Source organism: Acinonyx jubatus, chromosome A1, assembly GCF_027475565.1.
Source record: "Acinonyx jubatus isolate Ajub_Pintada_27869175 chromosome A1, VMU_Ajub_asm_v1.0, whole genome shotgun sequence".
NCBI classification, from domain to species: domain Eukaryota; kingdom Metazoa; phylum Chordata; class Mammalia; order Carnivora; family Felidae; genus Acinonyx; species Acinonyx jubatus.
The window spans coordinates 135,991,371-136,014,113 of NC_069380.1; the positions used below are offsets into that span (position 1 = coordinate 135,991,371).

Sequence of the window (22,743 nt, forward strand, 5' to 3'; positions counted from 1 at the left end):
ACATTTTTTTGAACGATGTATGTGCAATATAATCTTGAAAACAAGAATAGAAAATACGCAAGGACATATGCCAAAATATTAAGTGGATTTTGACTTTTTCCCCCCCTCCTATTCAGTACTTTTTTCTTCTTGCCAGTATTTCAGTAATGGGCTTAACAATTCATACGGATTATTTCAAGAATTCTCATTTTATATGCCCAGTTGGATAAGTGAAAACAGTAACATGTAGGCTTCTTTTGATTTTTAATGTCACAGTAGAAGCAGATATTAGTGTTACCCATGACTGTGTGTAAATATCCATTTATCGTAGGTGGTTTAAGGGGAAAGGTTAATTTCATAATTGAGAATATAGTTTTCTTTAATAAAGAGTATTATAGCTTTCATCTTCCCCTAGAAAACATATGCTTTTATGATTTTCTAGTGAGTCTCTATATAGAACAATATATTTTTTTAAAAAATTCACTGAACTAATTCACACATACAGTGAAATTTTCCCATTGTGCAAACATGTGTCAGCATAGATATATTCAGTTAATCTCTACTTAGTCTGCTTTTTTCACTTAACATTTTCTTATGCATGTACATGAGTCTTCTGCCTCTTGGTCAGCCCCTTATCTTTCACTTCATCATCTGTCCCCTGATCCAAATTTGAATCCCTGACAACAGACACTTTTCTCTTCATTCTAGGATCCACTGTGTTCAGAGTGATCTCACAAAATGAAAAATGTAACCATGTTTCTCTTGAACATTTTTAGTAGTTTTTAGTGCCACAGAGATAAAATTAAATGTCCCCTGTGCTATGATCTGGGCCTTAAACATTTCTCTAGACAGATTTTCATGTCCTCTCATCTTTCCAGCCATCCCTTACCCACTAAGTATGTTCCCGCTTTGCAAAACTACTTGTGGCTCCAAAAGGCAGCATTTTTTTCATGCCTCCTTATGTCAGTACTAGACATTTGTTGGAATTAGTAAATAGTAGCTGTTGTGATTTTCTGAGTAAATTTTTATATTTATTGAGTTTTAAATTTTCGTATGAAATTTTAAGTTTTTTTGCAGTCAGAGGGAGCACTTACTTTTCCCTTTGGCCTCGCAGCAGTTCTTGTTTCCATGTACTTTTAATCCCTGAGCTATTTTTCTAACTGTGAAGAACCTTCCAAGTCAGAATTCTTCAAAATATTAAATACCACAAAATCTTCCTGGCCTTTACAGCTAACAAAAGCTTTTTCTCACTGTGTGTAGAATCTCGGGCTTACTTGTGAGGCAGAGAGAACTAGTACTGATTTTTGTCAGGCCTAGTATCTTAGGTATTTCAAAAGTAACTCACCCTTTCACTATAGGTAATCTTAGCTGAAATAGAACTATCTGGTGGCTATGAGCATTGTGTAATATTTATAGAAAAGCATACATTCAAATTTCAGAGCTGCGTTGACCTAGATTATTTATTCTTATGAGAAAATCTGAATAATCTATGCTATTGGCCTTTTTTAAAATATAAAATTGCATCATTTATTGTATATTAAATAAAATGCTCCACTTTCCAGTCAGTAGCCGTTGTGGTAACCTTACCACATGAGAAGAGTGGGAAGAGTACATTTGTCAAGAAAGACAATGAACTGCTTTGAGGGATTTTTCTATAATGAAATAAACTAGAAAGTTTGCTTAGGTTAAAAAAACCTGAATACATGCATAGATTAAATTTGTTTACATTTTATTATGCTTTAAAATAACTGATCTTTATATTATTTAACTCTAAAGGTGTGTTATCTAAGTGAACTTTGTGTCAGGAATGTTTAAAATTAACATTATTTGTCCTGTTTATCAAGATAATGGGAATATATGGGAATATAATATATGCATTAGACAAAGAGGTAAAAGAATTCTAGTGAGTAGTGTCCGAAACATTATGTTATTCAGTTAGAAATAGCTGACGGATGGAAATAGCTGAAACACAAAAATCCAGCTTAATGCCCTGAAGTATTTGAGTGGTAGAACTTGAAACAATATAGCATCTGAATGGTTGTGAAAACATATTTTAGTAGTTTTGTTCTTCAGGTGAAGGGCTTTTTCCTTCTGACACTCCTTAACCCAAGCGTTTAGTGTCATTTCATTTAAAAGAAAAGTCAGTAAAACATGTTTTCGTGATTTTTTTTGTCCTCTGTATTATGTTCCAATTTGTTTTCTGCCCTATTTTTTAACCTCCAGATTTATACCTGGGCCATCAATGGAACCAGTAATAGAGTCATTTGTGACAAGCTAACCTTGTGACTTTACCTGTCTTGATATTTTATAAAGCTCTTTCTATAGGATTTAACAAATAAATTGCGTATGTATTCTAGGTGTGTCACGAGGTCCCAGCCCTGTCAGCCTTGGAAATCAGGACACCTTACCTGTGGCTGTTGCCCTTACAGAATCTGTTAATGCCTACTTTAAAGGAGCAGACCCTACCAAGTTAGTTTTAAAAAAGAGTGTGTGTGTGTGTGTGTGTGTGTGTGTGTGTGTGTTTGGTGGGGAGGGGGCTTGGTAATATATTTGCAGAGTTACATTTTGATTCTCTATAGGTTAGAGTTTTCTATTATTTATTTACCTGGTTTTTTTGCTATCAAATATAGTCATTTAGCAATTGTCTTTCCAAACAAAACAAAACAAAACAAATCACTATAATCAGCAGTGGTGATGGCTTTTCTCCCCAGTTTATTTACATTCTTGCCCAAGCTTTGTGCGCCATCTGCTGTGTGATATATCTGTAAGATCAGGATGATGGCAGCTGACCTAGAAGTGGGATAGAACTTTGAATATTGGCTTAATGTGTATCTTTGGGGAATGTGTAATGTTTGCAGGAGAGACCTAAAATGTATGTTTCATTTATGAGACTCTTGTAGAATTGGTTTAACCTCCTTCTTTTAAGAAAGTGTTTTGGTGGGGATCCCCCCCACCCCCAGTTTATTTAGATAGAGTGTGCATGAGCAGGGGAGGAGCAGAGAGAGAGAGGGAGAGAGAATCCCAAGCAGTCTCCACATTGTCAGCGCAGAGCCCAACACAGGACTTGAACCTACAAACTGTGAGATCATGTCCTGAGCCAAAATCAAGAGTCAAGCTTAATGGACTGAGCCACCCAGGCACCAAACTAATTTTTTTATTCTTTTTACGATCAGAGAAAGCCTTTCTTTTTGAAAAAATATATTTTTAAATTTTTGTTAATGTTTTTTTATTTTTGAGAGAGAGACAGAGTATGAGGGGGGGAGGGGCAGAGAAAGAGGGAGTCACAGAATCTGAAGCAGGAACCAGGTCCTGAGCTGTCAACACAGAGCCCGACGCGGGGCTCAAACTCAGGAAATGTGAGATCGTGACCTGCGTGGAAGTCGGATGCTCAACTTATTGAGCCACCCAGGTGCCCCTAGAAAAAAAATATTTTTGAGAGAGCACGAGCACGGGATGGACAGAGAGAGACAGGGTACAGAGGATCTGAAGCAGGCTCTGCACTGACAGTAGTGAGCCTGATGTGGGGCTCGAATTCATGAACTGAGAAATTGTGACCTGAGCCAAAGTCAGGCTCTTAACCCACTGAACCACACAGGCGCCCTGAGAAAGCATTTCTGATGTTAAGTTTAAGCAGATATTTCAAAGACATTGAGGAGCCAACCATGCAGATGTCTGAGGGAAGAGCATTCCAGTGAGTGTAAAAGACTGAGGTAGAAGCGTGCTTGACATATTCAAAGGAAAGAGAAATATGTCACTAAGTTGGAGTTAGCAAGGAGGGGAGTGATCAAAGAGGAGTCCTTTGAGGGGCCAGATCAGGTTGGGAATTAGAGACCATGGTAAAGAGTGTGGAGTTTATTCTGCGCAGGGTGGGAACCAGTGAAGGTCTTTGAGCAGAGAAAGTTACTCTGGCTGCCATATGGAGAATAAACTAGAATGAGCCAGAGTACAAGCAGAGAGAGAGAAGGTTAACTGCAGCAGTCCAGGTGAGAGATGATGGTGGCCTATATAAGGTTATTAACTGAGGAAGTCATGAGTAATAGTGAGATACTGAATTCATTTTGAAAACAGAGTTGTCAAGATTTGCTAAGGGAGTCGGTTGGTAACAAATGAATACAGGGTGCCTGGGTGGCTCACTCATTTAGCGTTTGACTTCAGCTCACGTCATGATCTCCTGGTTCATGAGTTTAAGTCCCATACTGGGGGGACTTGAGCCCTGCTTCAGGTGAGCTCAAGCCCCACTTCTCTCTCCCTCTACCTCTCACTCACTTGTGCCTTCTCACTCTAAAAAAAAAAAAAGACAACTGAATACATGATACTGGATTTCAGGGCCTAGGTCATAGGCTAGAGATGAAATACTTAGTAGTCATTAATTTGTATATGATACTTAAAACCACAAGGCCTCGGAAGAGATCTGATGAGGATTGTGGCTCCCTTCAGTGGTTAGAAAACAGAAAGACAAAATGATTGGGTAAAGGAGTTTGAAACTGCAAGCAACAAGAGAGGTGAGGAGAGAATCAGAAGAGCAGTGTACCAAAACTAGGTGAATAAAACCCTTTTGTGAAGGATAGTGTGAAGCTGTATCAGATGCTTCTGATTCGTCAAGAAAAATTGAATTTTGACATTATGGAGGTCATTGGTGACCTTCACAAGAGCAGTTTGTCAAGTGGTAGAGATGAACTCCCCCTAAGCATGCTTTCAAGAGTGGGAGAAGAGGGGGCATGTGGGTGGCTCAGTCAGTTAAGCATCTGACTTCTGCTCAGGTCATGATCTCCCTGCTCTTGAGTTTGAGCCCCTCATCAGACTCTGTGCTGACAGTTCCGAGCCTGGAGCCTGCTTCAGATTCTGTGTGTCCCTCTCTCTCTCTCTGCCCTTCCCCTGCTCGTGCTCTGTCTGTCTCCCTCAAATATAAAACATAAAAACTAAAACAAGAGTAGGAGATGATGCAGATACAGCTGTATTTGGAAGGAGCAAGTATAGAAAAATTTAGGATGTTTTGCTCTAAGTGAAAGCAGAGAGGTGTAGTGATAGAGAAATGATAGAGTCAGAGGAAGTTTTTATTAATTTTAGTGTGAGTTTTTTAAAGATACACATTTCAGCATGTCTATACACTAATGGGGAAGATCCAATATTTTTGGAAAAAATTGGGTAGGAAATTTCAGGAAACAGGGTAGTTGCATTAGAGAAGTCTCTGGTATGTAACAGATGAGCTTCAGTGCAGAAGCAGTGAGATCGGCCTTACATGCATAGACTGAGCTCTTGAAACAGGAGGAAAGGTATGGATACAGAGTCAAGTAGGAGTTCACCTGTGAGACTGTAAGGAAGTTTTTTACTGATTTTATTTCCTCAGTAAAATTTAAAGTCGATGGCTGCGAGTAGAGGGAAGGAATATTTCAGACTGGAGAAGAAGGAAGGTATGAGAAGAGGTAGAATTGCATGATAGACCAGGAAATCCTAGGAGGAAAGGAGGGTTTGAAGGAATGAGTGAAGTGAAAAGGTAGTAGGAACAATGGATTGTGGAGGCTTTGATGAGAATTGTTGGAGATGTGGTACTAGACAGAGTAAGTTGGGAAAAGAGGAAGTGGCCAATAGAGGAATGGGGAGGCTGAAATCAAGATTATGGAGGGGCTGCTGTGTGACTGAAGTAGGCTGGAAGACAGGATTGTTTGGAGACAAGGGGCTGAGAACTAGGTGCCCAAAATATCAAGAGCATTATCTGTGTGGATATTGAAATCACTACAGATTGTGATAGGAGTAATGATACAGAGACAGACTGACAGCAGGCAAAGAGCTAACATTTTCAGAAAAATCAAACAGTGTTGAAAGGGATGGAGTAGCAAGTAGTATATTGAGTTAGATAGGAGGCTGGAGGTTTTTAGGAAGGATGTAGGAATATAGAGTTGGAAGAGGCAATGAGGAGCTAGGAAGACATCTCCCACTGCAACTCAGGCCTTGTATTTAGTGGGGTTTCAGTGAAAAATAGCTCCAACTGAGGATGGTGTTACCAGGGAAGCAGTCTCCTTAAGGGACAGCCAGGGGGTGGTTTTTCTAAACAAGTGAAGAGATGTGATCTTTACTCTTACATTTGTGTTTGGAGTTTAATTATTAAAGCACCTTATTTAAACCACTTAAAATTTTCCAAATCCCTAATTTCAGGTGTATTGTGAAGATCACTGGTGACATGACAATATCGTTTCCGAGTGGAATTATTAAAGTCTTCACTAGCAATCCATCTCCAGCTGTGCTGTGTTTCAGGGTGAAACACATCAGCAGACTAGAGCAAATTCTTCCGAATGCTCAACTTGTGTTCAGGTTCGTGTACTCTTGTTTTGAAGGTGGAGTTAAATTTTTCCTGCTTCATTGAAGCAATAATTCAGTTGGATGACAATACAAAAGTTATGATTAAACAGCCTTCTGCGCTCTGTGGTTTTGCTGGTGATGGTATTTGTTAAGTCCTTCTCTTCTGTTACCTCATTTTTCAAACAAGTTTCTGCTATGTTTTATTCTTTATCCCCCTTAGTTTTCCCTCATCCCACCTTTTGGTTTATTTCTACTAGTCTTTCCCAGGTCACCAAATGACAATACAGAGGCAAAGGATGAAGCTAAGTTAAATAAAATAACAAAAATATTTCTTATGCATACAGTGATCCATCACAGTGTGATTCTAACACAAAAGATTTTTGGATGAACATGCAAGCTGTTACTGTCTACCTCAAGAAGCTATCAGAGCAAAATCCAGCTGCTTCTTATTATAATGTAGATGTATTAAAGTATCAGGTAAGTGTTCTATCCCTGTAAAATTCATAAATTAAAATATTAATAAATAGATTCTCATAGATTAAGTGAGTAATGTGTTATGGCCTCATGAGTTTTATTCCAGGAATTCAAGGAAACTCATTGAAGCCAAAGGAAATTGATGATCAAATTCACTATCTATTCCTGATTCAAATACTGAGTAAATATACATGAATATGTCCTTAACCTGGAAAGACCAGCAACATCAGTCTTACTAATGAAACACACAAAGCAGTTAAAGTCTGGAATAGCAAAGACATCTATTATTCTCATTAACTGTAAGAGATTTTTCTGGATGTGTTAGTACAGTTACACAAGAGAATAAAGCAGTAATAGTGGAAGGAGGAACCCAAATTACTGTTACTTACAGGTGATGTTATATTCCTGGAAACCTAAGAATGAACTGAAAAACTATTTGCTGTAGGGGTTTTTAATAAAAAGGTGAGTTTAAAAATTAATGCAAAGATTAGTAGCTTTCTAAATATCCAGTTAGGAATATTAATGCAGAAAAATTTTGACAATTAAACTTATCAGACTTGGAGAGGTGCTAGAAGATGGCAATATAGGAAGATCAGGAACTCTCCTCCTCCTATGGACACACCAAAGCTACAGCTACTCTGGAACAGTTTCCTCTGAAAAAGACCTGAAAACCACCTGAACAGCTCCATCACATTAGCAAACAAGCAGAGGGTCACATGGAAGCATGCAGGAGGGGTGAGACCCATTCTCCCCACAAACTCCACCACCAGCACTGTGACCCACAATCAGAAGGGAACCTGCAAACCTGGAGCTAATTCCCAAGTGAAAAGTTCATACCCCATATCAGGCATCCCACCTTTTAAGATCTGTACCTGAGAGAAGAGCCCCCAAAACTTCTGGCTTTGAAAAGCACCAGACCCCATGCCCATGATACCCAAGGGCTATGGTGATCTGAAAAACACCTTCTAGAGGATTCTCACACAGACGCACTCAGTCTAGGGACCAATGCAGAAGCAGCCAATCAAAAGGTGACCACAATTATATGAGAAAAGAGAGTCATTAGGCTTATCATAAAGTGTGAGCCAGTGAGGCAGAGGCCTACTGAGATACTCTCCAGGGATAGAGGAGCTAGTAGGCAGCACTTTAGTGCCCAAAGCTGGCAGGTGCCATACACACACACGCACACCCCCCCCCCCAGATTTTTAATATGTATATTAAAATAATTTATATATTATATATTAACTCCAGATTTTTTTTTTTTCTTTAAAAGGGTGCCTTTATGATCCAGGGAACATAGGCTGAGCGATGTCATTTTTTGTGCTCTCCTGCCTTGCTGCAGCTTGTGGTATCTCCCAGAAGGGAGCTTATACACTTGTCTGGAGCCCTGATTTTTTCAACTGTTGCCTAGCGGGACACCTCTAGATTGCCTGGTCTGGTGGCCAGCAGGGCTCATGCTTGTGGTCTTGCAAGACCAGTTATATTTGCATTCTTTAAAAGCTGCTGCCTGATGGTTTGGCTTCCAGTCAGTCTCAGTCTAGGTGCTGACAGGTCTTGGCACACCCTCAACAATTGGGAGCTATTAAAGAATAGGCTTCTTTGGTAATCACAAAGTTTCAAAAGACAAGCAACAGCTAAGGCAAGGTTGAATGATAAAGGGTCATGTGCATGAGGCCACTCTTTCAAGAGTGGGAGAGGTGGCTGTTTCATCTAATACATAGAAGCAAACAGGGTCTAACAAAATAAAGGAACAAAAGAATATGTTCCTAATCAAAGAACAAGATAAAACCTCACAAAAAAGCCTTAATGAAGTGGAGGTAAGTAATTTACCTGATAGAACATTCAAAGTAATGGTCATAAAGATGCTCATTCAACTCAGGATAACAATGGATGAATGCAGTGAGAACTTTAACAAAGAAACAGAAAATATAAGAAAGTATCAAATAGAAGTTACAGTGCCAAAGAATATAATATCTGACTGAAAAACTAGTGATGTTCAACAGCAGGTTAGATGAAGCAGAAGAGATTGGTGAACTTGATGACAGAACAGTGTAACTCACCCAATCAGAGCTGCAAAAAGAATGAAAAAAGTGAGGAAAGCTCAAGGGACTTAAAGGGGCAACCTCAAGCAGACTAACTTTTGCATCAGGTGTTCCAGAAGGAGAGGATAGAGAAAAGCACAGACAACTTGAAGACCTAATAGCTGAAAACTTCCCTAACCTGGGGAAGGAAACAGACATCCAGATCCAGGAAGCCCAGACAGTTCCAAATTAGATGATCTTAATGAGACTTCTGCAAGACATAATTAAAATATCAAAAGTCAAAAGTAAAGAGGTCTTAAAAGTAGCAAGAGAAAAACCACTTGTTATATATCTGCTGAGGCTATCAGATTTTTTTTGGCACAAACCTTGTAGGCCAGAAAGGGGAGATCAGGATACATTCAAAGTGCTCAAAGAAAACAATCTCCAACCAAGAATACTCTACCCTGGAAAGTTTTCATTTAGAATTGAAGGAGAGAGAAAGAGTTTTCTGGAAAAGCAAAAGCTAAACAAGTTTATTACAAATAAACCAGCCTCACAAGAAATGTTAAAGGAACTTTTTTAAGCTGTAAAGGGCACTAATTAAAAAAGTATAAATCTCACTGGTAAAGGTAAACATATGGTAAAGGTGGAATGGATTAATTACTCATAAAAGGTAGGATGAAGGTTAAAAGACAAGAGTAGTAAAATTAACTACAATAATCAGTTAAGGGATACACTAGATAAAAAGATATAAAATGTGATCTCAGGGGCACCTGGGTGGCTCGGTTGAGCCTCTGACTTTGGCTTCAGGTCATGATCTCTGGTTTGTGGGTTTGAGCCCTGTGTCAGGCTCTGTGCTGACAGCTTGGAGACTGGAACCTGCTTTGGATTCTCTCTCTCTCTCTCTCTCTCTCTCTCTCTCTCTCTCCCTCCCTCTCCCTCTTCCCCCTGGCTCGTGCTGTCTCTCAAAAATAAACATTAAAATGATTTAATGTAACATTAAAAACATAAAATGTGCAGTGGAGGGAGACTAAAAATGATGTAGAGCTTTAGAATATGTTCAATTTTCAGTTCTCAACTTAAAAGGTTGTTATATGTAAGCCTCATGGTAACTATAAAATAAAAATGTATAGTAGATACATTAAAAAGTAAAAGGAATTTAAGCATATCAGTAAATAATGTCATCAAACCACAAAGGAAGAGCACAGGTGGAAAAAAAAAAAAAAAGATGAACTACAAAAACAGCCAGAAAACAGTTAAGATGCCAGTAAGTACATACCTGTCAATAATTAACTATGAATGGACTAAATTATCCAGTCAAAAGAGAATGGATGAGTGGGTTAAAAGTATCACCCATGTATAATGCTGTGCATAAGAGACTCACTTCATATAGAAGGACAGAGTTAATGGGGTGCCTGGGTGGCTCAGTCGGTTAAGCGTCCAACTTCGGCTCAGGTCATGATCTCACATTTCGTGAGTTCGAGCCCTGTATCGGGCTCTGTGCTGACAGCTCAGAGCCTGGAGCCTGCTTCGGTTTCTGTGTCTCCCCGTCTTTCTGCCCCTCCCCTGCTCATGCTCTGTCTCTCTCTCAAAAATAAATAAAACATTAAAAAAAAATTTAAAAAGGACAGAGTTAAAATGAAGGAAGGGATGGAAAAGGTACTCCTTACAAATAGAAATCAAAAGCTGGGGTAGGTTAGGGGTGCCTGAGTGGCCCAGTCAGTTAAGCATCCAACTTCGGCTCAGGTCATGATCTTGGGGTTTGTGCATTCGAGCCCCGTGTCAGGCTCTGGGCTGACAGCTCAGTGCCTGGAGCCCGCTTCAGATTCTGTGTCTGCCTCTGTCTGCCCCTCCATTGATTGCACTCTGTCTCTCGCATTGTCTCAAAAATAAATAAACATTAAAAAAAAAAAAAATCTGGGGTAGGTTAATAGACAAAATAGACTTTAAAATTAGAGGAATCAAGAGAAAAGGGCATTATATAGTGATAAAGGTGTCACTCCACCAAGATGATGTCATATTTGTAAATATTTATGCACCCAACAGTGGAGCACCTAAATGTACCTTTTAAGAGACCTTGAAGGGAGAAATTGAGAGCAATACAAAAGGGGAATACCCTACTTACGTCATCTAGACAGACATCAATAAGAAAACGTTTTTCTTAAATGACATGATAGACCAGATGGACTTACAAGATATATACAGAACATTCCATCCCAAAGCGGTATATACCTTCTTTTCAAGTGCACATGGGACATCTCTAGAGAAGATCATAGGTTAGGCCACAAAACAAGTATTAATAAATTTGAAAAGATAGAAATCCTGTTAAGCATCTTTTCTGACCAAAATGATACGAAACTAGAAATCAATTATGGGAAGAAGACTGGAAAATTAAAAAATTTGTGGAAATTAAACAATATGCTACCCAACCATTCGGTCAATGAATAAATCAAAAGAGAAATTAAAAGTTATCTTGAGACTAATGAAAATGGACATATGCCAGAATTACTGGATGTAGCAAAAACAGTGCTAAGAACGATGTTCCTGTCAGTAAATGCCTACCCAGCAAACAAAAATCTCAAACTTCCTTTACACCTCGGAGAACTAAGAAAATGAAGAATAAAGCCACAGTTAGTGGAATGGACGAAGTAACTAAGAGCAGAAATCAAATACAAATTAAAAATACGATAGAAAAAACTAAGCTGGTTCTTTGAAAAGATAAATAAAATTGATAAACTTTTAATCAGATTCACCAAGAAAACAGCAGAGAGGGTGCAAATAAAGTCAGAAAGAAGAGAGGAGACCTTACAACTGATACTATGCAAATACAAAGGGTCATGAGAAACCACCACGAACAATTTTATGCCAACAGATTGAACAGCCTAGAAGAAATAAATTTTTAGAAACAGACAGCCTTCTAAGACTGAATCCTGATAAAGTAGAAAATCTCAATAGACCAGTTACTAGTAAAGAGACTGTATCAGTAATCAAAAACCTTCCAGGAACAGAAGTCCAGGACTACACTGGTGAATTCTGCCCAATTTTCAGCGAAGAATTATTACCAATCTTTCTCAAACTTTTCAAAAAAAAAAAAAAATAGAAGAGGAGGCAGCAAAATTCCATTATGCTAAGTGAACTAAGACAGTGAAAGAGAAATACCGTATAATTCCACTTCTATGTGGAATCTAAAAAACAAAATGCCAAGCTCAGAGGCAACAGAGAACATACTGTTTCCAGATACAGGGTTTGGAGGGAGGTAGACAAAGTGGGTGAAAGGATTCAAAAGTATAAACTTCCAGTAATAAGTCATGAGGATGGAAGATAGAGCATCATGACTAAGGTTAGTAAAACCGTATTGCATATTTCAGAGGTGCTAAAAGAGTAAATCTCAATCCTCATCACGAGAAAAAGTAGTTGTGATTATTTTGCAGTATATAAAATATTGAACCTTTATGTAGTCCACCTGAAACTCATGTCAATTATACCGCAATAAAATTAAAAAACCATGTTAAACTATCCTTTCCTGTAATCACAATGAACACATAATAAAAACTAATTAGGAAGAAACCTAACACTATTTCTAATGAGTTGAATATAGTTATAAAGGTATACTTTATTCAGATGAAGAGTCATGTTGTAAAAAGCTTAGGTGTTTCTAAATTAACTTAGAAATTTAATGCGATCCTGATCAGAAATCCAGTGGAAGTGTGTATATATTGGTGTTTTGGACAGTCATTTTCAAGTTTTCCGGAAGAATAAAGCTTGGAATAAAAATGTTTTAAATGGTAATGTGGAGTAATGTTTTAGTTTTAATGGGGTAAAGTCATGGATGAATATAAAGTGTGCAAGTGTGTGTGTATATTTGTATATTTTTAATATGTATATGTTTTTACATATTTTGATCTTGAAGTGTCAAGACCTTTTTAAGTGTAATACAGAACCCAGAAGCCATGGTATGAGAGGGATATTTGACAATAAATAAATGTGTATAAATTCTTTGTTAAAACAAAGTCTTAAACAGAATTGGTATCTAATCTGAGGGAAAAGTTTTCATAACATAATAAGACAGACCAAAAGGCTTACTCTGAAGAGCTCTTTTAAATAAAAGATGGTTAACTCAAGAGATAGGTAACTTATGAAAGATGTTTCATGTCTATAGTAATCAGAGCAGTGGATACTAAGGTGACAATGAGATAGCAGTTTTAGCCCATCAGATTAACAAAAATGGGAAAGACTGTATTAAGAGAGCTGTGACCACTTGTTAGTAGGCATACAAATTAATGGAACTTCTTAGAAAGCAGTTCTGTTAGATTGTTGAATAGCTGTTGGATTAAACTGCTGAATAGTCAAACCTTTAATTCCACTTCAAGAAATCAGTTTGTCAAAAATAGCACACATGGCAGGAAAAAAAGAAGATAAGGTGCAAAGGATCTTCACTGCAGCACTGTATGGAAACCATGTGAGCACACATCTATAGAAGACAATGATTAAATGAATTACTACAACCATTAGAAATAATTAGGGGCGCCTGGGTGGCTCAGTCGGTTAAGCGTCCGACTTCGGCTCAGGTCATGATCTCGCGGTCCGTGAGTTCAAGCCCCGCGTCAGGCTCTGTGCTGACTGCTCAGAGCCTGGAGCCTGTTTCGGATTCTGTGTCTCCCTTTCTCTCTGACCCTCCCCCGTTCATGCTCTGTCTCTCTCTGTCTCAAAAATAAACGTTAAAAAAATTTTTTTTGAAAAATTAAAAAAAAAAAAGAAATAATGAGATCTGTGCATGCGTGCCTACAGTGTTAACAGTGGGGAGTAAGAATGCTAAGGGATAAATTTCCTACTTCATATACTTAATGTATTATGTGAAATTTTAATAGAGTAATTGTATTAATATGCTTACATTTTTGGGAAATAAATAAGGAGTAGGAAGTGGTGCTACTTAAGTAGGCTTAGAGTTTATTCCGGGTATTCATTATTCTTAATTCAGTAAACATTTATTATTCAGTGCTTGCTAATTGCCAGGAATAGCATGAGAGGTAGTATGTGTGTATGTTTTGTTATCTCGAAAAAAGGCATAGTGTTCACAATAAGGAAAACTGAGGGGTTCCTGGGTGGCTCAGTTGGTTAAACAATAAGGAAAACTGGAAATGCAATGTTAGTGTACATTTAAACAGGGTGATCAGGGTAGGTCTCATTAAAAAGGAGTTAACTTGAGCAAGGATCTAAAAAATGGGAAGGAATTGCACCATTTACTAGGGGTCATGTGATTAAAATTAAACACTTGAAGTACGGAAGTATTCTAATTCCAGACTTGCAGTATTGCCTGGTGACTTATCCTTTTTTTTTTTTTAATTTAAATTCTTTTAATTCATAAGGAATCTTAGAATTGAATTCTGTGTTGGATGTTGAAAGGGATTCTTAAGTTAACATGCATAAAGAAGAATCACCTGATGACATACTTCTTTCTGGACCTAGCACCTAAGCAGTTGAGTCAGATTTTCTGCATTTGGACCTATAGGAATGTGTATTTTGCACAACTGTCATGGACATTTTGATGTGGGTAGTCCTAGATCCACACTGTGAGACTGGCTCTTACTCCTCGGAGATAAGCCTGCTTTCTTCTGCCTAACGATATTTCCATCATTATTTTTGATTCTGAGAACTCTTGTGTTCAAGCATACATGTCTTCAGCATGACTTGTTTACTTTTTAGGCAAAAACTAACTTTTTTCTTTTTCTCTTTAAAGGTATCATCAAATGGTATTCAGTCCACTCCTCTAAATCTTGCAACATATTGGAAGTGTAGTGCTGGCACCACAGATCTTAGAGTGGATTATAAGTACAACCCAGAAGCTATGGTGGCACCGAGCGTGCTTTCAAACATACAGGTGGTGGTACCAGTGGATGGAGGAGTCACAAATATGCAGTCCCTTCCCCCTGCAATATGGTAAATTTGAGTTTTCTGAATTCCTGCTAAATTTTGCTGCAAGCTCCAACTCGTAGAACCCATTTCCAAAGTTGTAAGCTTGAAAAGTATTCGTGCATTTTACCATAAAAACTGTGGTGTAAAAGATGCTGTTCATCTTACTAGTCAAATCACAATAGCCTCAATCCAAAAGTAAGTTTGCGTTCACCACCCAGGCTTGAATGACTCAGTACAACTTTACCTTTAGGTAAATCACTTAACCTCCATCAACTTTATTTTTCTAAAAAATAATACTTATTATTTTAGAGGGGTAAATATAGCATCTATCATCTCTGTAAGAACACCTGTCTTAATAGTTTAGGAATTCTCATCTCTTAACTACCTCTCTTGTTCCCTGAATTAGTATAGACTAACACTCTAGATTCTTCACTGTTTAATAAAAGTTTGTTGTCCTTCAGTAATGAAGGTACTGAACCACATCTATTTTCAGTGTTCCTTTTTCTGACTAGAAGAATTATGTAATTTAGTAAACTTCCATTAAGATATAGCATTATATTTACTTACATCGTAAACACATTATCACCTGGTGATACTACTGAAAGTAAATTTAGCCCTATAGTTGTTTTGGTGAAATACTTAAAATGTATTCATTTATTGACAGCCCATCCATTTTTAAGCCCCTATACTAGACACTTAATCAGAAGATATTTGTTCTTATAGGAATGCAGAACAAATGAAAGCCTTTTGGAAACTGTCTGGTATTTCAGAAAAATCAGAAAATGGAGGTAAGTGTGTGTGTATGCCTTTTTGTTTGTAATTCAGTGTCCATGAAAATTGATTTTTGAGGCATTTTTATGGACAGTTTTTTCCTAGATTTTCATGCCTTCAGTTCTAGAATTGACCACTAGATGGAAGTTAATACCTTAAATAAGAGTGGACCAGTTGACATTCAGAACCCATTTTTCCCCTCTAGATTGAATATGCTTTCTCTGTAAGAAAAATGATTTGTTTTGCTCTAACTTTATAAATACTATGTAAATGCATACATTCACATGGGAATATTATTAGGTATTTTCAAGTGACCTGATAACTGAAACTGATTTAATAATATACCATTTAGCTCATTCTGTTCCTGGGGTCCTCCTGTCCTCCCAGAAATCATGTAGAAGCTTGCAGGCTTTCAAAAGCCCCTTTGTTTGCCTATTTCACTTTCCAAGAGAACTTTTCCTGGTCATTTCTCCTTAGTAGAACTAACCATCAACAGCCTTTACTTCTCTGCTAATTATTTTAAGGAGAAACAAGTTAATTGCTTACTCCCACCAAGTCTGTATCTGTTTGTGCTCACAAGGCAAAGGAAAAATCTCTGCTGGCTGGTCTCTGTCTTGTCTTCCCTAACTCAGTTTAGAATGTAATTTCCAGGACAATCAAGTCTTTAACATTAATTATTCCTATTTTCTCTTAAGAGAATTCTCCTGGGGCACCTCGGGTGCTCAGTCGGTTGAGCGTCTGACTTCAGCTCAGGTTATGATCTCGCAGTCTGAGTTTGAGCCCCACATCAGATTCTGTGCTGACGGCTCAGAGCCTGGAGCCTGCTTCGGATTCTGTGTCTCCCTCGCTCTCTGCCCCTCCCCCGCTCATGCTTTTTCTCTCTCTCTCTCTCTCTCTGTCAAAAATAAATAAACATTAAAAAAAATTAAAAAAAAATAAGAGAATTCTCTTGCTCTTTTTTGGATGCCTACTTAACCTCCAATAACTTTTCCTATTACTAAGTAGGACTTTTTTTTTTTTTAGCTTTTCAAATTTTGCTTAGCTTTTTCTCTTTGAACACTTTAAGCATAATGTGATCAAAGCATAAATCATATCCCTGGTTTTTCTCCTATGTATTTCTGTATCAAGTAGCAGGAATGTATCTATAGTGGCTATTTATACATGTCATGCTGAATCACTCTTTTACTAGAGAACCACCTATTTGGTGAAATAACCAAGCTGATCTACAGTTCCTTTGTTGCCTATTTTCATGTGCCAAAGGTGCTGACTTCTGCTTGAGCTGTATCGCTTCTGGGGGGACAAAACTGAAATTCCTAGTTAAATCTGGAAGTAAACCAGAAATCCTGTTTGAATTGAGGGCTTACGTAACCAGCTAGCAGGAAAATGAGAATACGTATTTCCCCCTTCTTAATGAAACTATACTATTGTAAGTACTAACAAGGGAAATTGTTTCCTCAAAAACAGGGTACAAATTTTCTAGTCAGATAGATGAATACTTTTCCTCTGCTGTTCAGGAATCAGGATATCTATGTGAGGAAGTGGAAAAATACTATAAATGTTCTGATTTGGTTAACCTTTAAAAAGAAATATGCAAATTAGGATACTGTACAATAGAAATTGTTTCTGCTCTGGCTTTATGCCCAGAAGAGGGACAGGAAATAATTTTCAAGTTTAAGATTTGCCAAGGTGGCTGCTCTTGGCCTGTAGAACTTTCACAGAATTGAATTGCCTATCAAGAGAATTGTGCAAGTCTAAGGAGGACTTGGGCTTGGACGGAGGTTAAGAATTAGGCAGCATTTCATCCTCCCAGCCGATCTGTGCCATGAGGGACAGTGGTGCAGGTTGGATCAGGGTTATGCTGTGCTGTTCTACTTCTGTGTATCCTAGAATATTGCTCCTGCTACCTAGCGGTTGTCTGTTTTCCTTGACTGGAAACCTGGGCACACTCTGAGACTCCTCCTCCTTTCCCCCTCTCGATTCCAACTCTGAAATATTTTTCAAATGCATTTTCTTCTTTCCTTTCCGTTAGCCTGATTGAGATCCACTTCAACTGTCACCTAGAATCCTACACTATTTTATTGACTTTCAGTTGGTTTCCCTATCTGGCACCTCTGTCCCCTTTTAAGACCCTAATCTGAATTGTTTTTGTCTTATCTTTAGTGACTTCCTATGATTATTTTTTATCGTGGCATGTAAAGATATTTGGAGCTTGTTCCTTCCTACCATTCTAGTCTTCTGCCCCTCTTGTATCCTATCCTCTAGGTCTTCTGATATGCATGCAGTTCCCTTAAAGGCACTGTATTCTCTCCCCTCTCTACCTGTAGTTACCCCTGCCTGCAATTCACACTGTCCTCTCCACCATCATTTTATGTGCTTTTGTGCCCATAGCAATTCAGAGCACTTTTGTAGCATTTATCTTATTCATCACAATTTTTTGCTTTACAGTTTCTGGCATACTGTTAGACTGAGGTATGTAGAATAAATGGTTAGACTGAAAAGAAGACATCTCAAATATCTAGTTGACCCTTGAACAATGCAGGGGTTAGAAGTACCAAGCCCCGCACACCACTCACCCTGGTGGACCTGTGTAGTCAAAAATCCATGTATAACTGTGCCCCCCCCCCAAACTTAATTACTAACAGCCTACTGTTACCCAGAAGCTCTACCAGTAACATAAACAGTCAATGAACAGGTATTTTGTAGGTTTTATGTGTTATATACTGTACTGTTAAAATAAGCTAGATAAAAGGAAATAAAATCAGAAAAGACAAAAAATACACTTAAGAGCACTGCACCGAATGAAAAAAGTCTCTGTTTAAGTGAACCCACAGAGTTCAAACCCATGTTGCTCAAAGGTCAGCTGTATTTGGCATGATAGGCAAGTTAAATTTTAAGAAGGGGAATAGAAAATAATAATATTGATACAGCTTTCCTAATCTTAGCTGTCTTATCTTCTTTACTTCTCCCATCCCTGTAATATGGTAGTTCACTGTCATCATTGTTTTTGGACTTTATTCCTACTCGCACTACTCCTCTAAGCGCTGTCCTCTGAACTGCCCACATTGACTTTTTTTTTTTTTTTTTACTTCAACATGTGTCTGTATCATGTTGAATCTCAATACAGATCTACAGGGGTGTTTTAAGTCAAAGAAAAGCAAGGATTAAGAGTACTTTTAATTCACTGGTGCCTAGGTGGTTCAGTTAAGCATCCCACTTTGGCTCAGGTCATGATCTTACAGTTGGTGAGATTGAGTCCTGCATCGGGCTCTGTGCTGACAACTCAGAACCTGGAGCCTGCTTTGAATTCCGTCTCCCTCTCTCCCTGCCCCTCCCCACTCATCCTCTGTCTCTCTCAAAAATAAATAAACATTAAAAAAATCAATTAAAAAAAGACTAGACTTAATTCAGATTCTTTGAATCAAGTCTGATTTGGACACAGGACATTGATGTGTTTACTATATACATTTTATGCATTTGGCATAGAACATAGTTTATCTTATTTGTTTTTTCTGTTAATTTTATGTTGCCCTGGGTAAGTTCTTTATTCTTTTCCTTGTAGGTTCTGGGTCCCTCAGAGCAAAATTTGATCTTTCAGAAGGACCTAGTAAACCCACAACACTTGCAGTGCAGTTCCTCAGCGAGGGAAGTACCCTCTCGGGAGTAGATATTGAACTTGTAGGCACTGGCTATAGGCTTTCCTTACTAAAGAAGCGGTTTGCCACTGGTAAGTTGAGAGATTTTGTTTTTAGTGTACATGGGAACATTCTAACAGTGTGCTACTAAGCAACTATTTTATAAACTGTCAAGCAGTTTATCATCTAGTCATGGAAAATTTCTTCTTCGACCTTTGGTACAAAGTGCCAGGTAGAGACACACCTGGGAGAGAATAACTGTGGTCAGTATACATGGACACCTGTGATCGGATTCTCATGTATCATAAACAGCAGATGGGAACTAGGGTTCTGTGTCTGTAACCACAGTGAAAATGTCGTCCTTTGAGTTCATTTGAAATTGTAATTGCATGGGTCTGCTTGGTGTTTTTCAGGACGATACCTGGCAGATTGCTGATGGACCTGGGAAACGGGTTGGCTCGAGACAGAAGCACAAGTCTGACATCCTGCATTGTCTGTTCTTTCCAACACGATTCTAGCTTCTATTAGGTCCTTTGAACGTACACACATTTGAGAACTGATTACAAACATTAAATTGCACTTTTGAAGTGAGTCATCAAAAGCAATAGCACTGAAATGATTTTCATCGCTGTTAATGATCAACTGCAATATTCCAGAAGCACATTTGTAGAGATTCTCAGTAAAATGAAGTTTTCCTAGGCTGAAATTTCATATTGTCTTCAGTGTCTGTGTTGAGTTATATAGTGTATTATCAGACCTAAAATTTCAGGAGAGCAAGCACCAAATAATTCAGCTTTCCATAAATTTTTAGAGTCAGAGATAGGTTTGAAATTTCCTAAGCTTGAGATTGAATGGAGACAGACAGAACGTGAATTCTAAGTTTTGGATAATGTTAATTCTGAACACTCAATCAGATTGAGTTATGTGCCATAAAGTAATCAGACCAGAGTCCAAGGTGTACGCAAAAAATGTATAATTTGAATCTCATAGAAACATTAATAAAGTGTAAATGGTGTTTTATATGATTTTTTTAATTCTCAAGTGCAATGTGTTTTAAAATAAGCTTGCAAAAGACAGCAGAGAAATTTACTTCTGCAGTTAGTTAACTTTATAGAATTTGTGATTGTTTTTAAGAATTAATGCTGTAGATTTAATTTATTTTTATATGGATTGCATAATGTGTGCCTTTTAAAACAAATAACAAAAGCCAGAAATGTGCCTATCCAGGTTTGTGTTCGTTAATGTGCCTCACTTTTTTTCCCTTCACAGTCTGGCTCTTCTATTCAGTGTTAGAGTGGTCAAGCATTTTTACAAGATAATTGCCATTTTGTAAATATCTTGACCTCAATTGGGAAGGGAATTCAGAGTAACTAAAGGTTAATTTGTACCTAAAAATCCTGGCTCACTTCTTTAGTGATACACTGTAGCCGATAGAAAGAGAAATACACCTAATCGCCTATGTTTACAGGGGAAGAAAAGTTACCTTCAGATATTCCACCTAAGTATGTAAATCATAAAACCAATATGAAAAACTAAAGGTAACTTGGTAACTGCTATTTTAATCCTCAATTTGACGCTTCCTTTCATTCTGTTTATCATTGGAAATTTATACATTTAATGAATGTGCTGGGGGCATGAGTTTTGTATTTCGCGAGGAACACATTTTAGAGAAGATTAGTTTTGGCATTGGAGAAGTACTGCCGTTTGTTTTCATTTCAACAATTGGGACAGTTACCAATTTGTATGTTATTGGTTAGTTGCCAACTGCTAGAAATTGGGAGAGGATTTGAAGTGATGGATTGGGTTAAGCATTTCTTGAACTACTAATATTAAATAGTAAAAAAACCTAACTTTATAGCGAATCCTAATTGAAGGACTTAAAATGTTTTGGACAGTTTCATAATTTACAAGTGGGAATTTTATTTATAAATACCAATGTCCTGCCTTTTACGTAGAAGTGATAAATTGTTATATATGATAATTTATATAAAACCACTAATTATTCTGTTAAGCTTTACAGAACATTAAAACCCCTACTACTAGACATTTATGTAACATCTTGTTCTACTAAATACAGCAGAAAATCTACTTATTAGCAATACATAGAACACAGTATGTGCTTTTTAAGTATATTCAGTATTAGCCCAATTCGACATTTAGATTTGACTAAAGCAGCATATTAAGACAATTTGCTGAAATGTTCATCTTCACTAAATAGCAAAATGGGAATTTCTAACTCTTATGTTGTGCTCTTTTAAATGCCAATTACAATCCCTTACTGGAATCTTAAATGTAACTGCTTTGCAATCACACTGCTTTCTGTGGGCAGTTAATACTTTATTACTGGACTTCAGACACAGTTACACTCACCAGGTTTGTTTTGAATCAAGTATTACCTAAAACATGTACAGATTAGTAAAATGGTTAAACTTCTGCACTTTCTGATTACCACAGTCTTCATGCCAAGTGTCGATACCTACATTTGTATTAGGCGCAGGCTACAATTTTGAAGCCATATGAGTTTATATTGATTTTTTTTTCATTTAAAAATCCACTAATGGTGTAAAAAAGACCAGATTTTCAATGGGAAATGTATTTAGCAAGCTGGTTCTTGCTGCTGTATAGTGATAAACTTTGTAGCTGCCTCTTTAACCAAGAATTTGTAAACAAAGAACTCTAACAAATGTGAGTTTTTAAGAAATGTTATTTACTACTTTGAGTTGTAATTAGAACAATGCAAATCTATCTTACACAATTTTGTAAATATTTTTGATTTTTTCATAAAATGTAAATTTTACATAAAAGTTGTGCCCTTAATAAACATGTAATATATAATTTATCAGTTGGTTTATGTGTCTTTGTACCCCTATTGATAGTAATGGCTATGGTTAGGACAATGCGGGGCAGGTGAGGAGTAATTGGTTTTGAACATGGTATCACCATTTTGACAGGCATACAGATTGCTCTGTTAATTTAGTTCAACTGGTTATATAGGAAAACTTCATTTGCATTATAACCCCAAGATGCCGAAATTTTTTGAAAGTGATTTTTAAACATATTTAAATACATTTTCTCACTTGTAGTTTCTAAATATATTTAAATTGATGTCAAGCTCTACCAAAGACTTGCCTCCAGATAGCTGCTTAGCAACCCTACTCTTCATCTGTTGCTGGTATTGGTCAGAACAAGTGGGTTTTTTGGCCTTTTCCTTATGCTACAGTATGGCTGTTGCAGGTCTAGAATGTATGTTTACATCCAAAGCTGGGAAGGGGCAGTTCCTGGTTTATCTGTCCTTTCTGTCAGGAGAGTAAAAGCTTTTCCAGAAGCTTTCACCACATTTGTGCTTCTATCCTGTCTTCCAGAATTGTGTGTGAGAAGCAAACAAAGCAAGTAGCCTTTATAATAGAAGTGGCCAAAGGAGAAGAGGCTGGCAATGGCTGAAGGTGAGCTGGCCAGTAAGTCAGCCACAGATTTTTCTGACTGATACAGACAGACCCCAACCCCCCCCCCGCCCACCCCTTTTTAAAAATAAATTCAGCAGTGAGCAGGGAAAACTTGAAAATCTTTTGTTTTTATCTTTAGTAAGAGTGTATCAGTATAACCTTTGTATTGAGTACTTTGAAACCAAAGCCTTTAACACTGTATGTTCACTAAACTGG

General features: G+C 37.5%; 1 protein-coding gene across 1 annotated transcript in view; it reads left to right on the forward strand.

The window, feature by feature from the left end:
- The window catches only part of FCHO2 (FCH and mu domain containing endocytic adaptor 2), a 120,864-nt gene extending 98,941 nt beyond the window's left edge, over positions 1 to 21,923 (forward strand). The window contains 7 exon segments of the mRNA XM_027040156.2: positions 2,337 to 2,448; positions 6,133 to 6,288; positions 6,621 to 6,753; positions 14,506 to 14,705; positions 15,405 to 15,469; positions 19,012 to 19,176; positions 19,498 to 21,923. Of these exon segments, the coding sequence (XP_026895957.2) occupies positions 2,337 to 2,448; positions 6,133 to 6,288; positions 6,621 to 6,753; positions 14,506 to 14,705; positions 15,405 to 15,469; positions 19,012 to 19,176; positions 19,498 to 19,520 (854 nt within the window). The 3' untranslated portion in view covers positions 19,521 to 21,923.
- Positions 21,924 to 22,743: the final 820 nt, after the last annotated feature.